The sequence below is a fragment of the Rhea pennata genome, chromosome 10 (genome assembly GCF_028389875.1).
Source record: "Rhea pennata isolate bPtePen1 chromosome 10, bPtePen1.pri, whole genome shotgun sequence".
Lineage (NCBI taxonomy): Eukaryota > Metazoa > Chordata > Aves > Rheiformes > Rheidae > Rhea > Rhea pennata.
In genome coordinates this window covers 17973833-17994596 of record NC_084672.1, presented here as the reverse complement: position 1 = coordinate 17994596, position 20764 = coordinate 17973833, and the positions used below count along the sequence as shown (strand labels likewise).

Below are 20764 nucleotides of genomic sequence, written 5' to 3'. Positions count from 1 at the left end.
AATCTTTTTTTCAATTATGTGGATGTTTATGGCTACTATCACTGTTTTGATGCATAAAGTAGGCAAATTTAGGTGTATTACAGAAGCACACTTTTACTAAAGGGAGATAACAGTTTCTGTTAGCATAATCTAATATTTCCATAATACTGTTATTCTAATGTTAAAATATAAATATATAGGAATTTGAGGCAGCTAGATCAGCTTTCTCTATCAGTATTTTGCTTAAATTATTTTAGGATAATGGTCAACACAAGTAGAATGGTCTTACACAGCATATTAAGAGGAATTATTCTGTTTTTCTTGCATTTAACTGGCATGCTTGCACCTCCTGAAAGATTTTTTTTTTTGTCTGATTTCTGTGCTGTCCCTCAAGAAGTAACCATTAGCAGAACTGTCTATATGTTTAAAAACAAAAAAGATGGTCAAGTCTCCTTCAGTTTTTTGTTTGTTTATGTCCCACTATTTGTGCATGAAAATATTAGTACCTATCTACATGGCAATAATATGTATGCATAATTTTTCTAGGGAAGACTAAGACTTAAAACCAAGGTATAATTGATTTTTGATGCGAGGAAATGTTCTCTTTGGTTGGATATTCCAGAGGCGCTCTCAGACCTGCAGAACACTGTGGTAGGGATCTGACCATGGAGTCATAGAAATGGTGGGTGGGGAGGGACCTCTGGAGGTCACCTACCTACTCCTACTTTCTCTTCAGAGTGGGACTACAGCCAGTGCAAGGTCATCTGTGGGTTTGTCCAGCTGAGTCTTGAAAGCCACCAAGGATGGAGAGTTGTGAGCTGCCCTGGGTGACCTGTTCTACTTCATGATTTTTTTTTCCTGATGTTCAGTATGACCCTCCTGAGATGCAATTTTTGAGTGCTGCCTATTATGTCATCTGGCAAGACTAAGAAGTTCATAACTACCTTCCAGGTAGCTGTAAGCAGCTATGAGATCACTCCTCAGTCTCATGGTTGCACAAGTAAACCAGCCCAACTCCTTCAGCTTCTCTTCAGAAGATGTGATTTAGGATCTTAATCATCTTTGTGTCCCTCTACTGGAGCATCTCCAGCTTCTCTTCTTTCCTCTTGCATTGGGGGCTCAATCTCCAGTCCCTTCTTGGAGAAAAATTAAAACAGTTGTTAGCTGTTTTCTTTTTCCCTCACAAATTTGCATGCTCATTTTGGGCTAGATATGAAGACTTCCTAAGTAAAAAATAGAACTGGATAGAAGTGTGCATGTGTGGTGTTTGAAGGTTTTTCAGGGTGCCCACTGCTTACTGGGTTGAGAAATTGCAGGACTCAGCATTTCTGTTGTAATCAGTGAACTGGGCAGGCTTTCATTCAATTAAAATCAAGTCTGAAGTATTTAGACTCAAACATGCTTTTCAAGTAAGTTTTTTCACTTGTTAGTTTTAAAATAAGCGGAAAGGAAAATGATGTTCCAGATAACGTTACAATCCCTGTTCTGTAGCAAGAAACCTATGTGTTAGTCCTTTATAAATCGTAAATAACTTCTTTGGCAAACTTACCTTCAGCTGTACAAACCAAAACAGGGAGATTTCTCTCTAACTAAATATTATCCTGTTAAAACAGGGCATATCATCCTATAGATAAAGCAGAGTTTGGTCAAAACTAAGTATTTACCTTCCTTCTATAATATATATTTGAAACTATGAAACTTTGATATTTATAATTTTAAAAATGGACCTTAAATGTGTGGAGTAGTTACAAGGAAGACAGATACTAAAGATCTTTATACAGCTAAGGAATTTGTTTCATATGTAATCCCTTGAAGTTTATGGAAACATTCATCAGTGTTCCAATGAGTATGTTAGGATTGACAAAGGATGTAATCTGCTTCTAAGGAAGTAGCTGTATTTGTACAACAGGGACATAATGGAGAATACCTTACTAAAATAGCTGTTTTACTAGACTAGAGTGTATTCTGTGTCTGCCTTTGGTAGTAAGTGCAAGGAAGGATCCAAGTCTGAAAGCAGTTATAACTCAGATTTGGACAATCAGATTCATTTGTTTACTTGAATATAGAGATGATAGGTGGGTGATAACTTTTAGAGCCATTTCTCCATCTTAAAGCATAAATAAAATGAAAGAATTCATCAAATTGAGGTGAATGAGTATATTTTGGGGTAAATTATCATGAAGAATTAAAAAAAAAGAAAATTGGGGTTCTGTTAGTTAACTACTTTCAACATTAACTGCAGCCAGTGCATGCTAATAAAATACTGTCTCAACATTAATCAGTCAAATGTTTCTTTCCAGAAATTTCTTTCGTTAAGGGGTATTTGGCAAACAAGTTAATAAATAGAGGGGGTGGAAACTTCACACTTAAAATGATTTAACAATTTGATTTCATATTGTCTTTAAAATAGAGCTGTAAAGCCTTGAGAGAAAGGGAAGACAGATGGGTGTGGGAGGAAGTGGAGGGTGGGAAGCGGAGGGAGCAAGTTGGGGAAGCCTTAGATGGGCAACCTGAAAGAAGCATTTCACACGCCTTAAAGGAAAAGGAAGATTCTTGTTCCATACATCACAAAAGAGATCAAACTGAAAACTCCTGCTGATTTCTAGGCAGGATTTCTAATTTAACATTTCATAAAACTTGACATAAAACTACAAAATTAAAACACATGAAATGTTGAGATGTTAGATCTAAGGGACGGTTAAGTAAGTTGGCTGTTAGCGTGTTGCCTTGCCATGCATATGAATCTTGGCAGAGCACCAGCATGGTACACACCCTGTAATCTTCTGATTCCTAAATATATCTCTCTTTTTTTAGGTCCTTTTACTTCTTGCACTCCCTCAGCTCTTTTCCTTTTTTTCAAGCATGTGTTCAGTTTCAGACACACATGCATAATCAAAACAAGAGAAAAAAATATTTATCTCAAATTTGTATCCTGCCCAAAGCTAGCCTTCCCACATGGCATCGCACTTGGGAGGGAGTGGAACAACGTTTTGACATTTGTTATGAGGAATAAGTATGAAACTCAGTTTTGGACAAATGACCCTGACCTTTTTGAACCCCCCCCCCCGCTGCTTCCCAGACCTTTTATTACCTTGTTGTAACTGCGTGTTGAAATGCGTGACTTAAGATGCACTGAGTTAGCACAACCCTTAAATGTAACCTGATAGAAAAGAGCTTCCCAAAAAGCCGTAGCTGTACTTTGAAGCTCTTGTCCTTGGTAAAATTCCTGTTGAAGAGGGAGAAGAGAGCGCTGGCCCAAAGAGTATCGTTTGTCTTTCCCCGATGAGGGTTGCACAGGGAGTGTTGACAAGGAAATAGCCTTTGTGCACATGAAATAGTTAAATCCATTGTGTTTACTTTTTTTTAATAAATTAATTTTCCAACAAGCAGCATATTCTTTTGTTGCTTGACTGAGCCTAAGTATCTTCGGCTTTAGACAATTACAAATTGGCAAAAATACTAAACGTTTTCAGTTTGATATGCAAACACTTCCTGTAAAACAAGTTTGTCCCCCAATCTAGGAGCTTTCTACTTATAATCTGCTAAGAGCTGTGGAACATGATTGCTTTTTGGAATGTGCAGACAATAAAATCACTATATGGATTTAGTGAGGAGTAAACTGAAGTGAGTATGTGTTTAATATTTATTTATTAGCGTGTATTAGTAGAATTTGTCTGAAATATAAAATTAAGACAGAACCAGGATAAACATGAATATATTTTAAGTAACAGAAATAGAGGTCCTGAGCCTGTGTTGTGATCTATAGGTGGGCTACTGCACCCGTCAGGTGACTAGTGCTATGAGTTACTGTGGTGTGGGAAAGCTGGGAGCGCTTCCCGGCAGCTGGCTTCAGGAGCTCCCCTCCGGCCCTCTGCTCGTGGGACCCCGATCCGAGCACGTGCCGTCCCCCCACGCTTTACGCCTCCTCACCCAGCACGCACCCGTCCTCCCCATTTCAAATGTGGCAAGTAAGCAAAATAGATTTCAATTACTCCTTTTAAAAATAGGGGGTTTTACTGTTTTTGTATTTCATTATTTGGTGGGCCAGTGGCATTTTGTTGACGTCTTACAACTCATCCTTGAGCCTAGAAAGTTGATCAGTGTAGTAAAAGTCTGTCCCCCTTGACCCCTGTAAACAAAGGTTAGGAGTAGCGCTGTTCACATTAGTTGCTCTCGTGAATAATTAACTAGAAAAATGAAGGTCAAAATGTGTATATAAATAAATTTCCATTTTGTTTCATTGTGGTTGATCAAATTAGTCTGTTAGAAGATGCCCAGGTATTATGGAATAGTTGTTTTCTTGTTCTGGTTCTTTGGTTTTGATACATACGATCATAAGATGTTACAAAATTTTTATGGCTTCTGATTACTTCATTGTAGTAGTTATCAGTCTTTCTGAATCCTGAAGATCAGCTTATGAAATCTTCATTTAAAAATCCATGCTAAATCATTTTGCAGTGATGTTTTTACATTTTTTCCTAAGGAACGTGCTGTCCTGCATTTTGCATTTTAGCTTGCTTTGTTGAGCTGCAAGTGTGACGGAGAAAAGTCAAGGGAAATATTCCTAAGACTTGATAGGAACTTTTTGTTGGGGACTGTTTGTGAAAAAAAACATTTTCAATTCTTGTAAATTAATCTACAGACATTAAGTAGTTTTATAGATAATGAAGAATATCCCTATCAAAAGGCAAAGTAAATAGAAATATGCCGGAGATTCTGTTATGTCCCATGTATGTTACATTGAGAGTAGTAAAAGTATAAAATTTTCTCCATGTAGAGATAAGCAAAAATGAGCTCTCAGATTATTTCTTGTGGCACAGTGCTGCCAGTAGTATTAGTCCTTGTTTTGCACATCATGGAAATCTTTCTTTTATGTCTTCAACTATAAGAAAAAAAATCTTTTAGTAAGAGAAAACAATTTCTTGGAAAGAAAATATTTTTTAAAGATCTTGTCCAAGACTTCCAGATAAATGATAAATCTTGTCCACATGTTGCCAAGTATAAAAAATCATAGAGAGTTGAAAGGAAGGGAGAGAAAGGAAAAGCAACATTTTTAGGGGATAATAATGATGATACACTATGCTTTGGTCCCTAATGAGACATTAAAATCTTCCATATAGAATTTCTGGATCTGAACTAGCAGAATAGAGTTTTGTGTGGTATAACCTCCTTTTTTATTAAATAATCCTTTAGAAATAAGCAAGACCATTTTAGTGAAATGGAGGAGCCAATGCTAAGGGAAGAAGGCAAAGCGCGCTCGCTCTCTCTGTCTCTCTGTGTGTCTCGCTCTCGGGATCTTCGCCGAATTGCCCTTCCCAGGGCAGGGCTTGTGACTCAGCCTGCTGCGTCAGACCGCCGGAGAGCAAGCTGGAGCCTGCTAAGCCCCCGGGCATCCAGCAGCGAGGGGCCGATGAGCGCCGGCCGCCTGAGACAGGAGCTGTAACGGCCAGGCCAAAGCTTAGCTGCCTTCACAAAGTCTGGGTGATGTTTTAGTTCTCAGGATCATCTGGGGAGTGGCGAAGGGGTGCTTACTGACGTGTTTAATTAATGGTAGATCTGATTAAATGCTCGATCCTCACACTTGACTAAAGGGCCTAGGGTAAAACTCGGTTTTTATTGAAAGTGGAGATTGACGGAGAATATATGGCATGCCATGCAGCTGAGATGTGACTAGTGGGAAGAGAACGTCTCCCACCATGAATTACTTCTTATTTTCAAGTAGGCTGGGGGAAAAGCTTTTCTTTATTGCCAAGAAGTATGCTTTTTACTTACACACATTGATGCCTTTTGTATTTTTGGAATGCAACCTAGTCAATGCAGGATAGACATGGGTCCTGGAAATCTTCAAAGAACTACCTCTTATTTTCCTTTCCAAGAACAGAAATTTCTGAAGGTTAAGTTTTGGGTACTACAGAGTGGTAAGTTTATATGGGGCAAGTTAATGGAAGCTATAATAAAAATATAATTAGATATAATACTTTCATTAAATATGGTATTTTTCAGAAGAGTCAATAGGGCTTCTGCAAAAGGAAAGCTGTTGAATACAGAGACATGATCTCAGTTCAGAAAGTCCCTGAGCAGTAAATTGCTGAAAAATGTCCTGGTTAAGCTTCACTACAGGCCTGCTCTGTTTTTACCCTCTTTCCCAGGGACTGTTGTTGGCTGCTGGACTGGACTTTTTGAGGCTACTCAGAATAGCCCTTCTTGTATTCTTCTGCTACGTTAATAAGTACTCTTTGTTCCTCTAGTATCAAAAGACCAGTCGCAAATGAGATTTTGCTGTGCTTGTTCATGATCTGTGTCAGCTCTTTTCTTTTTCTGTTGCCGTCGCTGTGTCTGTACGTGGGTGCGCCTGCACCGCTCAGCAGCTCTCAGTCCTCGGAGTAGTTGCTTAGACAGAGAATCGTGCGTAGTGGTGACTGTTGCACTCTGACCTTTTTTCCAAAACCTTAGTTCACCCTTACTTGGTAACCGATGTTGACAGAAGATCAAGAACTCACCTGCTATGACTACAGTAATGTCCTCGGATCAAATATTAGTGTGTCTAACTAAATATAATTCCCTCCTCTCAATATGGAAATCAACCATCGAAATAGCGTTTCAACTTTTGGAATTTTCAACTGTGTATTTCATGCTGTCATAATCAATAGAAATGATTTTTATGTGTATAAATAATAATAAATGCTTCTTTTCTAGGTGTGCCTTGCAATAGCTCATTATTCTCAGCCAACAGATCTCCAGCTCCTCTTTGCATTTGAATATGTTGGGGAAATGTATCATAATCCAGGTAAGTATGAAAAAAATTTTTTTCAGTTTTGTCATCTGTAATTTTAGTAAGAATCCTAGCCAGAAACAATGGCAAAAAGCATTTGAGGCTTTCTCCAGGGATAATTAAATTGACTTGTCCTGCACCAACTTCTTATTTTTGGATGTAAGTCAATCATTGTGATAGACATTAACTATCAAAATCAAAAGAAATGTCTTTCCTGTCTGAAGCAAAACAAAACTGCCAATGTCAGCATGAATACTCTTTATTTCTCAATTCACATTTCAATCCTCCTATTGTATGTCTCTATTGGTACTCTAGGTACCTAGCTAATCTCCCATCAGGCAGGTTTGTTCACCTGCCCTTCTGTTGGGAATAAGTTTCTCTTCTGGTGGTATTGCAGGAGGATTTGTGCAACTTGGGACTCCATACCTTCTTTCCTAGAGGCTTACTAGGCAGTTCTGCCCACTCAAAACCTCCACCACCCCTGCTGAGTTGGAGCACACCCTCTCTGCTCAAGGCCAATCTCCAACTGAACCCTGTCAGTTAGGTAAGCCTAAAAAAGATGCCTTTGGAACGTGATTTCTAGTGTAATGCTGTGAGGTCACTGCTTAGTGCTCCCCGGCCAATACACAGCTCAAAACCAGCAGTTCTAGCATAAAAAACCTCCCAGGTCAGAAAGCACCACAGAGGTACTCAAATATTACTCAGCAGCTGGCATTAGAAACCATTCATCTGCCTGTTACAAAACTTGAATGTTGTGGAACTTGACTTCAGGCCTTCAAATGGACCCAAAAATGTGTACTTTCATGCAGGTGTCTACATGACTGCTCTATGCGTGCAGAAGAAATGTGTACATGATTACATTGCACACACAATTACACGTACAATTTCTCACCTGGTAAAACTTGGGCAGTTAAGGTACATATATATTTTTTGGGGGGGGATTTCAAGTACTAAGGAGGAAGCCAATTTGTAGACAATGAAGCGTTAAAGTAGAGAGTAAACAAAATGTTGGTTGGTCACAAAGTTGCCCTTACTCTGTCCTTAAAATACCGTTTGCTATATGGAAAAAAGTTTAGTAAAAGAGTTACATAAGGTGGGTAAAAGGTGGCATGGATCTCTGGCTGTGCTCTTACAATTCCAGTACTGTGTTTTGCAGCTCTTTCCCTGCTAGCTCTGAAAATAAAAGTTAAAATATTGTCCTTGTGCTTCCTGGGGGCCATAAAGAGCCTGCATTGCTCTTGTACATCGTTTTTCCCCAGGACATAGTTAATAATTGTATTTCCTGGCATTGAACAGTAAAAGTGTAATGATATATTCTGGCAATTACACTATTTCTCTGTATACTATGTTTGAACAACTACTTCATTCTAATTTTAATATAGTTTTCTTCTGAAAAACAGAAGTAGTAGTCTGAATACTGGTGGAAAAATGAAACTAGTGAATAAAGTGTAAACTAAAACATAATCACTAAGATGACAGGTGAGCCGTAACCCTGTTCTCTGCTTGTTTGAACAGACACTTACAACTTTGGAAATGCCTACTAAAGCTGGGGGGTCGGTCTCATTTTATTTAACTTTTAACTAAAAATTTATTCCCAAGTATCCAAAAAAAAAAAAAAAAAAGTAATTTAATTTGACACAATTGGCTGCCTACTTGGAACCTGAAGAATGATCAGAAAAAGGCATCTTCTGTATTAGTAACAGGATATCTTCTTGATCTGTAGGCACAAAATGGAAGGGCACCTTTTTGTCATACGATAGGAAGTATGCCTTTTCAGGTAGTTTTGATTTATTTTATTTGCTATCAATACAACTTTTTCTGCCTTTTTACATTTTTTTGAATGTAGTAACTTTTCTAAATAATAATTTCTAGGGAGAGGCTGTTGAGATTATATAATATTTATTCTATTTGCTTCATAAGGTAGTTCAGTTAAGAAGCAGTGTATAGCACATAAGTGTTTTTAAAACATGGATATCTTTGGTATGTTGAAGAAAGAAATCCTGTGACTGACGACATTTGTTCCTGACTGTTATTATGGCTTTTTTTCTACTAAGCAACCCAATATATCAGCTTTACATTGCTTCTCTGTTGAAATAGCAGGAAAAATACATTTACGTTTTTGTGTATTGCCAGGCTGTCATTAAGTCACTGATCTAGTTTAATATAAAAAATAGGTAATGTCAATCCTGATGCTAATTTCTCACTTATAATTAGGAAGATGAAAAGTTTGGTCCCCCCCCTTCTTCTTTCTTTCTTCCCCTCTTCTTCTTTCTTTCTTCCCCCCTTCTTCTTTTTCTTCCCCCCTCTTCTTCTTCTTTCTTTCTTCCCCCCTCTTCTTCTTCTTTCTTTCTTCCCCCCTCTTCTTCTTCTTTCTTTCTTCCCCCCTCTTCTTCTTCTTTCTTTCTTCCCCCCTCTTCTTCTTTCTTAATATGCATTGATGAATTTTCTTTTCCTAGCAAAGAAAGTGAATGGAATAGACCCAGGAGGTGGTGGTAGCAGTGCCAGTGGTCAGCAGACACCTTTGTTTGAAACGTACTCTGATTGGGATAGAGAAATCAAAAGGACAGGTGCCTCAGAGTGGAGAGTTTGTTCAGTCAATGAAGGTTATATGATATCTACTTGGTAAGTTTTTCTTATAATGCAAGCAAGCGTGATAAAAACCAAGGCAATTGTACTGTCTTTTCCTGTCTCGCAGCATGTGCCTGTCTCCTCTATCATGCTACTTACTGGTGCGCTTCATCATTTAAGCATGGTGCTCTATGGAGAGGCCCTTTGTCGGAAAATCCTGCAGGTGTTGTCGTTGTAAGAAATACAATATTTTTGGGAACATTTGTAATCTAGCATCTGCTGCTTTCATGCCTCTGTGCTTCCCTCTGAGACATGCAGGTTTCTAAACAAATACATCTGAGCTCTACCAATAATGACATAAAAGATGCTACAGGCATGTAGAACAAGGCATTAGGGGCTGGTGCATTGTTAACAGAGCTGAGAACCAGCAATGCAACAAGAGAAAAGCTGTTGCAATCCTTAGTGAAAAAGTAACCTTTTGTATTGTATTTTTCCCCAAGCCTTCCAGAATACTTTGTGGTCCCATCTTCCTTAGCAGATCAAGACCTTAAGCTATACTCTTACTCTTTTATTGGGAGACGAATGCCGGTAAGTGTAGTCTTTATTACGTTACTCTTCAGTGTCACTGTACAGTATTTATCTTAAAGATACATGTGCAGATTAACCTGGTTTTGTGCAGCATTAAAAAGAAAAAAAGAAATCCATGGAAAAATGCTAAGCTGTTTTCTGTTGTTTCTTTTGGTTTTTTTCCCCACATAAGTTATGGTCCTGGAATCACCCTAATGGGAGTGCTCTTGTAAGAATGGCCAACATTAAAGATGTACTGCAACAAAGAAGGATTGATCAAAGGTAAACAACAGGATAAAGTCATTCTCTAACAAGACACACAGTATTAACCAAAGGTGATTGTGCGTAATACACAGCATAATTCATAATTGAGATCATACTTGTTTATTAATGTTCCAGTGTGATAGCTTTTGAGAAACAAAAGTCCTGAATACAGTTCTGGCACAATTTCGACAATTTCTATTCAAGATCATTTTTGTTGGAATAATGACTGTTTTTTCAGGCTTTAAGTGTTATGCATTTTTAGGCTGCAAATGTTTCAGAAAGGTAGATTTCCTGATAAATGCTTAGTTTAGGACTAACCTTACATTGATATTAGTATAATGTAGATTTTATTGATGGAGAATTTCTTACTTATTTCTGCAAGACACAGTAAGAATTATTTATTTATTGTATTGCAGAAATACAGTTTTATAGATTTAGTGCCACAATGCATACAGTATTTCTGTGAAATACTTTGTATTCACTGTCCTTGATGGAAGATGAAGACATTTAGAGCCTTGCATAAGTAGTTCACTAGCTTGGTATTTCTGTGCTCAATTTGTTGGGAGACTTTTTGAAGATCTTGCATTGTATGTGTTAGACTGGACCTCTGAGTCTTATTTGAATCTCTGTCAGATTTACTGGTTTGTATACTTCAAATGTGTTCTGTTTATTTAGCATAAATAAATCTTTCTAAAACCTGTGAAAAATTAAAAAATGAATAGTGATGAGTTATATAATCTATAACTTGTTTCAGTGGTCCAGCCTTTGCATTTTTCTGTTTTATAATTAGCAAGTATTTGAGCAAGTAGCTTTGTAGCAGGAGCAATATATTTCCTAAATACAGCCTAGGATTTTTTTTTTTTTTTTTTTTTTTTAATGACAAGCATGTGTTTGGTTGTTTACAGTTGTAGAATTTGGAATATTTCTTAAAAGACTCTTTCTCCTCTCTGCAATAATAAACTAACAGATTTTTTTTTCCTTTTTTAATTAGGATTTGTAATGCAATAACTCGAAGCCATCCCCAGAGAAGTGACGTTTACAAGTCTGATTTGGACAAGTGTCTCCCCAGCATCCAAGAAATTCAAACTGCACATATCAAACTCAAACAGCTGTGTGTTAATGGTAGGCTGGGCTGTAGTTCATTCACAGTGGTTATTTTCCTGAAATACAACAACTCAAACAGATCTTGTTAACCAGAATAGTTATCTGAAATTATTCTGCAATGTTACTGCTTTCCTTATCACAGAGCCTTTTGAAGAAACAGAAGAGAAGTGGCTGTCCTCACTGGAAAATACTCATTGGCTAGAGTATATCAGGTTTGTATCATTACTAAAATGATGGCAATGGGATGTGTTAATCTTTCACTAGGGTAAATAAGCAGTGAATCAATTAAGGAATTATCTATTTTAATAAATAAATAAGATAAATATAGATATTCCTAATTTTTTTCATACAGAGAGTGAATCTATGATACTAATAGTTGAATCACTTTCTTCTCTTGCCTAGATCATTTCTTAAGCATTCTGCTGAGCTTGTGTATGTGATGGAATGTAAGCATGTTTCCGTAATTCTGCAAGGTAATATAACCACACAGCATGCCGTAACTCTTAACATAAGTGTGATAAAGTAGTTAAAAGACATTTAGATAAAATAAATTGTAACCTTTACACATAAAATACATCATTTCTAAATATTTCAGATATCTGAGGACCTAGAGAAGAAGCATATATTTGGTGCTATGGCATAGTCCATAGCACCAAAAGAATATTTGAGTCTTTTCATTTTTTTGCTGATAATGATACAGCAGAACCAAAACAATAGGATGAACTATTACATTGTGTTAATTAGGCTAACATTCCCTGGATATCATTTTTTTCTCAGAGGTTGCATATGCAAAAGCATTTCACTAACATTGGCTCTTGCTGTGTATGTGTGCAAACATATTTCAGAATAGAAGGATTTTGAAAAATGTGTTGGTACATAAATTAGAAATTTTGTAAATTTTGTAATTTTTACAAGACCTGTTCAGCTGATATATGACACTTTCCTCATATAGCAGCCTCTTAAAGCTGCTTCAGTGTTGTGAGAGATGAACGACATGCTTTCTCTGAGCGTTATTTACAGAAAGTCCAAAAAATATCAGCCCGAAGTATTTTATCATTCCAAAGGTGGAAAATATGTTGCTACTTCCCAGCAACACGAACACCCTTCTTTTCAGCACACCTTGGTAAATGTCATGGTTTTGGGTAGATTCTTGATATAGGCACTGCTGTGCTGGATTCTGCAGGAATCTTTAATATAGTATGAGTCTCAGGAAAATAAAACTGTTTTTTTCTTCTATCTTTTTTTGAAACTGGGAGAACAGTTACAACAACGAAAAGCATCCTTTAAAAGAAAGAGAGAGAAAAACACTAAACCTAGTTGCTGGTTTTTTGCCCTTTGAGATGTAATTCTGTGTATGGTATATATTTTTCATACATTTTCTGTTTTTCACAGAGGAAGAGGGACGGGACCTGAGCTGTCTTGCTGCTTCTCTCATTCAAGTTATGCTGGATCCCTATTTTCGAACAATTGTTGGATTTCAAAGCTTAATACAAAAGGAATGGGTCATGGCAGGATATCAGTTTTTAGATAGATGTAATCACTTAAAGAGATCTGACAAAGAGGTAAAATGAACTGTAATTGTCTATGATAACAATAGCAATTAATATCAACCTGAACACTTAGTCACACAGAAATGTAAGCTAAAAGGTTTCTTCATCCTTTCCAAATTCATGAAGCTACTGTCAGAGAAAATGCGTTTTCATCCAAGATGAGAGAAATTCTCTTTATCCTCTATAGCCATTTGAGAATCGGTGAAACACCAGGCAAAATCAAATGTTGCTGGATATTTATGTTGCTACAGTATTATACATGAAAGTGTCCCACTGTAACCAATGCTAGCACGGTCCGTATTTTAGATTAAAATGGGTTCAAGAGTGTGTTTAGGGGTGGAGGCTGTGTGGCTGGTTGGTTGGTTTGTTTTACCAATGGCATCTCTTTTCTTTTCACCCACTTTTCTGGGAATGTCAAGTCATACTAATATGGAGAACTTCTCAAGGCAGTGATCTGATAGAGAGGCACCGGAGTTTTATGAACACTGTTACACAACTGCCAAACAGATTAACGGAAGGTAGCGCAGTACTTGATGTTCAGTATTTGCAGTCAATCTTACAGTTACTAGAGGGCCCTCAGTTAAGAGCCTTTTCCAGGAACAATGCCCAAGAGAAGTAGAAAAACAGCGCTCTCAGAGAGTGCAGCAAATAGATAAAGTGATGATGACCCTGTGAGCACTAGGTAGACAAAATAAGTGCAGGGGTAAAAGGACCTGCAATACAAAGGGGAGAGAACAGAGAGGTAGCAGGCAACTTGACCCTAGGAAAGGATATATAGAAGAATAAAACTGGGAAGAGGAAAATATTTTTAAAGCTTTGTATAAATGGTAGTTTATATTTTTGCCATTCATGGGCCACTGCAGAAACTGCTAGAACATATAGTGAGAAATAAATGTGACTGAATTACAAACTCCAGAGTCATTTTAAACAAGAAGGAAGTGTACAGATTGTGAAAATAAGGCCAAGTAGTGAGGAAGGCTCATTTAAGGTCTAACTGGAAATGATGCAGTACCTACACAACATGACAGAAAGTCCAGGAAAGAAGTGATTGGCTTCACAAAGGGAAAGCTGTGGAAAGGTAATGCTGAGAAAGTCAGTTCAAAGTTACTCCTGAAAGTGGCTAAACAGAAATACTAGGTATTTCAGTTGCATGAAACCATGAAAAATACAATACTGCGCTTCAAATTGTTTGCACTGTTAAGGGGCATACCAGAGATACGCTAATAGCTAAATACCCTAATGAGAGCATTGACCGCAAATAAATGGGTATGTCTTGGGAAAAGCTGTATAAATTTAATAACTCTGTTTCTTTTTCAAGTCTCCTTTGTTCTTGATGTTTCTCGACTGCGTTTGGCAGCTGCTAGAACAATACCCAGCAGCCTTCGAGTTTTCTGAAATGTATCTGACCATATTGTACGACAGTGCACGTATCTCCTTGTTTGGCACTTTCCTTTTCAATTGTCCCCATCAAAGAGTAAAGGAAAGCACCGTGAGTATGAAGCATCACACCTACTTTTCAAATAAGTGACTTAAGCCTGCCATTCTGGAAATAACATCATCTAAGCTAAATGGTGTTCCTTAGTATTGTTCAAAATACCACACTCTATTTGGGGAAAAATATTCAACTCCCAGATGAATGTGATCAGAATGTCCCTTTCAAGCGATCTTTGCATAGACATTAGCTAAATGTCCATGAAGAAAGTCTTTTCTTTTATTTTTTCCTAGAAAAGCATTATTTTTGTACATGAGTAGTGGTACTTCTCTAGGAAACAGATTCATATTTTTGGAATTGGTGAAGTAGAATGACAGGCAACAAGTAGAATTTCAAGTTCTGCCAAATTTTGAAACCTCTTCATATGACATAATTGTTTATATAGTTGATTAAATTAATTCATTAAATACCTAGTGACCGGTTAGTCAAAATGAATGCTTACAACAGTAATGCACAATGAATGCTTATATAAAGATACTTAGAAAACCAAACACTCATGTTTTTGAAAACTGTAGTTTGCTGTAATTCTGTGTAGAACATATGATGGCTGTTAAAAGTAAATTTTAATGAGTTCTGTTAAACAACTTCCCTTTAAAGTTGTAGGTAGTACTGCCTTACAAAGAAATAGAGTATTGAGAGACCATTAGTGTAGTCGCAAAATACACCTCTGCATTCTTACGACTAAACAAAGAAATAATTTAATATAATTGAAGGTCATTTCCGCTAAGTAAGCATTATTCCTGCATCTGTGTTGCATAAATGAAAAGCAGAGTATGGCTCTGTTCTCCAGCAGTAGACAATCTTGTTGTTCCGTTGCTTTAATTTACAGCTGCCTCTAAATTATATTCCTGCTATTTTCGCCCAGTAATTATGCACTGTTTTGTATTTCAGATTTGTGAATAAGCTTATTTTGTTTAATTTTTAATATGCATCAATTCTTGCAGGAATTTGCCATAAGCAAAAACATCCAGCTGGGTGATGAGAAAGGCCTCAGATTTCCTTGTGTTTGGGACTGGTCTCTTCAGTTCACGAGCAGGGATCGTCTGCTCTTTCACAACCCTTTGTATATTGGGAAGAGCGCACCGTGTGTACAAAATGGAGCCATCAAAACATTCAAACGCTCAAAGGTAATGATGATGTCTGTGTGTGAATTGCCATTTCTGTGCTTAGCTGTAAAATGTTATGCTCAACAACTTGCGATTATGTAGTGTTTTACACCCTTTTTGTAGCAATGAGTGTTACTTCTCTTAGCTTAAGAAATACACACAAAAAATGAATTCCTATGGAAGTAAAGATCTCAGTTGTAGAACGCAACGCTATTGCTGCATCCCAGGACATTCTGTGATATGGCTGGGCTCACTGCCAATAATTACATTACTTCAGCTATAGAAAAGTGATGACATTCCTTTTTTACTGAGACTTCAGTTTTTTTACTGAATACTGATCGAGTCAGTCAGTCATTGTTTTAGAAAGTTAGAAAATATACGTATTTATTTTTAAACACCCAGAGTGGTCCCAGTGTTTGCCCTGTGAGCCATGCAGTGGTGACCCATAAGCTCAGAAGTGTTTGGAAGGCATGTCATTTATCTGGATGATGCATCTCAGGGAAGTCTGCAGTTGTAAATGAGCATAAAACTGGAAAATTAACAGTATTTATTTTCTACAGAAAAACTATAGCTCAACCTTGAGAGGTGTCCCCCCAGCATTAAAGAATGGAATCATCAGTGAGCAAGAGTTCCTTCCGCGAAGAAACTCTTTGATACTAAAACTGAAACCAGATTTTTTACAGCAAACAGAGAGTCAGAGTAACAGCATGGAACAGTACTTCAGAGACTGGTTTGCAAAGCCTGTTGATCTGCATGGCGTAATTCTACCCCATATCTCTGGAACACAAATAAAACTGTGGAAACTGTGCTACTTCCGATGGGTTCCCGAGGCCCAAATTAATCATGGTGGCTTCATCACTGCTTTCCATAAAGTCTCTTTGCTGGCTGATGAAGTAGACATGTTAAACAGGAATCTTCGACAATACAAAAGCAACCCTTCTTTGCAAGTTAACTGCTCGGAACTGGATCACAGCAGGATGTACTTCAGAGCAAATGGTTTAAATGACTCTTCTGGGGCTCCAGACTTTCTCTCCTCCTCATTCCCGTTTTCTCCAATAGGGAACCTATGCAGACGGAGCATTCTGGGAACACCTTTAAGCAAATTTTTAAGTGGTGCCAAAATCTGGCTATCCACTGAAACGCTTGCAAATGAAGACTAAGATGATGTGAGGCTTTAAAGGTTTGGGGAGAATATAGCAGATAATGTTGTCTTTTCTAAGTTAACACTGCTAAATGCGGCATTGGAAGCTGTAATAATTTTATATACAAATACTACGTAAGTTTTGCACAAATATTTAAAAGCAAAGCGAATCATGCTTCAAATCGCACAATTTTGTCTTCAGTAGTTCTCATCTACATGTCTTGTCTGGTTTCTGGTCCCTAAATCTTTTTATATATTCTGAGTTTGGCTCATGATATGAGATGGAGCATTTCGTTTGCTAACTGAAAGAAAAACTTGGTGTGGTCACTAGTGAGGATTGTGTTTGAAATAACTGTTTTCTCAGATTGTGAGACGTGAATCTTGTGTCAAGAGATTAGCGAGTCAAAGTAGACTTAGGTGTAGTGGACACAGATTGACAGCAGAAATCTGGGAACTCTTTTATCAGGTTTTTTTTTTAGGAAGAGTACATATATGCATACGTACATACTAACTTTCTGTGACTTGATCACTCTACAAACCTGTTAATGCAGTGTGTGCATCCATAGGGTTTTTTTGTTCCCTATTTTTTCTCTCTCCAAATGTATCCAGTAGTAATAATTAGTCAGATTCATGCTCTTTTTCAGGAGCTTGCCTTTAGGTCATTGGAATCAACTTCAGGACAATGCACTGTTAACCTTAAAACATTTACTGTAGATAATAGTATTATAGTAGCCTTAGAAGTGCCTTTAATTGAGAAGAATCAGTAGCAAGAACACTCTAATGCAGCTGAAAAAAAAAAAAAACTTTTAAAAATAGATTGTTACAGTAAGGTCTTGTTCCACCCTCGTCTCCCCCTCCACATTTCTGGAAATAACAGAAGGCCAGCTCAAGAGAGACCAGGTTTTGCTCTCTGAGATTAAGCTTGTTTGTAAGTCTGAGTGCCTCACTTTATTTAAGCACCTCAAATACCCAGCATTATATCCCTGTACAGCTCCTGATTCCCCTGACCCTCTCTTCATCCTAGAGTAGGATGAAGTCAGTTTTGGCAGGATTTGTACTTGAGCCCTGCTGGGTTCCAGAAAGGAGGCCAGGCTCGGAGTGGCCAAATCCACCACGTGTGCTGGTAGCAGCGTGCTGGTGTCGCTTGTAAACACGACTGGAAGCTTTGTTGTTAGTGGTGCCTTCTTTTTTACTTACTAGCTAGCCAATATGGACAGTGCAATAGCACTGTCTGAGGGAATTAAATCCAACAGCCTCCCTCTGCCTCATACAACAGCCTCCACACTACTGTAAAACCTTTCAGTGATACCTCTCGTGTGGGAGCTGTGCCTGAAAAAGCCTCAGGTTTCACAGGGAGAAAAATGAGAGAGACAGAGAAGCAAGCTGGGAGGGAGAAAAGTAAAAGAAGTACATTGCTGTCAGAGACTAAGGCAGGCGTGAATGACAAGAGGATGCCTCTCTGTCCAGTACTTTCTCTTAATAGTAAGTCCGTATTTTTTTTTTTCATATTATCTGATTTCTGCATAAAACACAAAAGCTATGAAACTGAACCAACATGAAACTGAACCAACAGAAGCCCCTGTTTGGGGTCTGACATGCAGGTTAAGGCACCTGAAGCCTTATAAAATAGAGATGGGGCCACACTCAGTTACTAGGGGGAAAAAAATCCTGTATAATGATAACATCCAGTGTATGAGAGTTTAAAAAAAAAAAAAAAAACAAAAAAAACAGGGGTGAGCAGGGATGTGGAGATGTTTGTGTGCAAAAACAAACTGGTCTTCAGCACAGCCTATATGACAATAATATGGATGTCTAAGACTGAAAAAAAACTTTATTTTACAGAATATGCATCTGGAGTGGCCTTATAGGTGCAAACTTTCTACTAGAAAAAAATACAGTTCTTAGAGGAGGCTGTTTCCCCAGGCTGAAAATTACCTAAACAACTAACTACACAGCTGCTGGGGGCACTGGGCATGCTGCTTTCTTGCACTGTGTTTGGTTTGCTGAGGTAAGAGAGTAGGCAGTTTTGTTTTGGAGGTGAGCTGGTGTGAGAGAAAGAAAGAAAGAAAAAAAAAAAAAAACAACACAACTCCTCTTTTTAACCAAGCAAACCCCCCACAAGCCTGGTTTTATGCAAAGCAGCTGAGTGTGTGTGCGTGTGTGGGCGCATGTTATGACATATTGCCAGATTGTTTCTGGTCAACCGTGTGAGGAGAAAAGGGGTATCCACCTCCATTGCCTGATTATGCTGCAGACTGTCTGAGCATGTTACGTGGTCCACAAACTGTTGTTATTGTTTATTTACAAGCTTGCTGAAGCCGCCATCTAACTTGTTAATTCAATATTTAAATGTTTTAGTTTGCGTTTGTGGTGGTTTTTAACTTGCTTACTGCTTCCCCTGGCCTAATACTTGACATAAAAGACCTCAACCTGTGTGCTTATAGTCTTTTGGTACCTTTTTCTTTCTTTTTAAATTACATTTAAAAATTATACTGTCTTTTTTTTCTTTCCCTCTTCCTTAAAGGAATAACTTTTTTGGTTTAAAGGTACCAAAAAATGTGTAAATAAATTGTTCCACCTAGAGAGAAAGCTGGTGGAATAAAAAAAAAAAATAATGCTTAGGCTAGTACCCTTTGGGAGAAAAAAAGGGTACTATATTTAAACAAACAGGATTATCTTTTATAAGGAATTTTCAGAAATTTTTACATTTCAGTTCTAAGATGTGTATAGATGCTGCAGATGGTCTTTGTATTTTATATATATTATATGGGGAGTTGAGGGGGAAGGGCAGAGAAATATACTATGACTTTAAAATAAACAAAACCTGTCCAAATATCTATTTGCCAGACAGACTGAAAAATTTCTAGTTCGGAAACAGACATTAAGTAAGTAAAGGCTGAGCTGGTGGTAAGCTTGGGGGGAGAGGGAATAGGGACACTGGTAACTCATGGCTAAGAGGATGTGGGAATGAAGGGGACCTGTCTGTTTCTCTTTAAAAAAAAAAAAAAAAAAAAAAAAAAAATTTTGCTTCTGGTTGTTCAGTCCTTGCTTTCTGAGCAATTTCGACAACTGCTGTGTGCGTTCATGTGCGTGCATGGGTGTGTGTGTACTTTCTCTTTCCCTTGAACAAGCAAATTAAACAGCTTACATTTTTTTTAATCTACTTTTGAAAAAAAGGTACTAAAAATTTAAAGTAATTATTCTCTACTCTACACAGTTGCCTCATCATCAGTAGGTACTACTCCAACCATCTTTAATAGCTTTCAAAAGTAATTTTTACGGGGTGAGTACATCTCTTTAACTTCCTTTTAGAGGGTGCAGACATGCATACACACACACACACGCTCGCGCGCGCTCTCTCTCTCTCTCTCTCTCTCTCTCTTTCTCTCTCTCTCTCTCTCTCTAATTTCTGTTCGCCATTTCCAAACACGATATGGTTAATGCCATTTTGATGTTGCAAAAGTATAAAAACTACAAAGGAGTTTATCTTTTTTTAGGCTATTTCTTGAAAACATGCACTATTTTGGCTGTTACCGGCTGTTATAATCGTGACTTTCTTACTACACTGTAAACCATGTCAGGGGAAGGGGGGGGTGAGATATGAAATGCTGGTTGATATTGTTAGTGTACCTCCAGAGTCATTAGTTACTGCAAGGTAGAGGTTACGGTAGACTTAGTAATCATGGTAGTACAACTTTATTCACCATTTACTGCCATGTATCGAAGAAATGTCTTTCATTACAGAAATGCATTGAAAAGTGTGTGTTTGTGAGTATATGTATACCCAGGCCTGCACATGTGTTTAATGTGCATCTGCCTGCAATACCACTTTGATATTAACTGCCTTGTATTTTTAATGAAGATGTAGCAGGTGGGCAAAGGTTTTAGCTTATTGTCATACAGAAAGAAATACTACAACCAAAAAATTTCTAACAAATTCAGTTAAGCAGAAGATGAAATCTTAAATTTGCCTCCAGCGTAAGTGACAGAAATCTGTCCCTTGAATTGTTTTAGGCAGTAGGTTTCTAATGCTATTGCTGCAATGATTTAGAGTTCACTACTTCAACTGAAACTAAAACCTTTGTGCCTGATAATGATTTATTGAGTAAAGTAGCAGTGCCAGGAAGAATATAAAATCCTGGTGCTGAGTTGTGAATGTGAAGTAAATTAGACTAAATAAAAGTTCTTACCTTTCCACAGTGAATTTCAGGGGGTTTTCTT

General features: G+C 37.6%; 1 protein-coding gene across 1 annotated transcript in view; it reads left to right on the top strand.

Annotated features, from left to right (window-relative positions):
- Positions 1–20747, top strand: part of MTMR10 (myotubularin related protein 10) — a 41423-nt gene extending 20676 nt beyond the window's left edge. The window contains exons 6-16 of the mRNA XM_062583414.1: positions 6676–6766; positions 9208–9373; positions 9820–9907; positions 10080–10168; positions 11142–11272; positions 11397–11466; positions 11657–11727; positions 12647–12816; positions 14123–14293; positions 15241–15423; positions 15963–20747. Coding sequence (XP_062439398.1) covers positions 6676–6766; positions 9208–9373; positions 9820–9907; positions 10080–10168; positions 11142–11272; positions 11397–11466; positions 11657–11727; positions 12647–12816; positions 14123–14293; positions 15241–15423; positions 15963–16562 — 1830 coding nt within the window. The 3' untranslated portion in view covers positions 16563–20747. The remainder of the gene's footprint in view (positions 1–6675; positions 6767–9207; positions 9374–9819; positions 9908–10079; positions 10169–11141; positions 11273–11396; positions 11467–11656; positions 11728–12646; positions 12817–14122; positions 14294–15240; positions 15424–15962) is intronic.
- Positions 20748–20764: the final 17 nt, after the last annotated feature.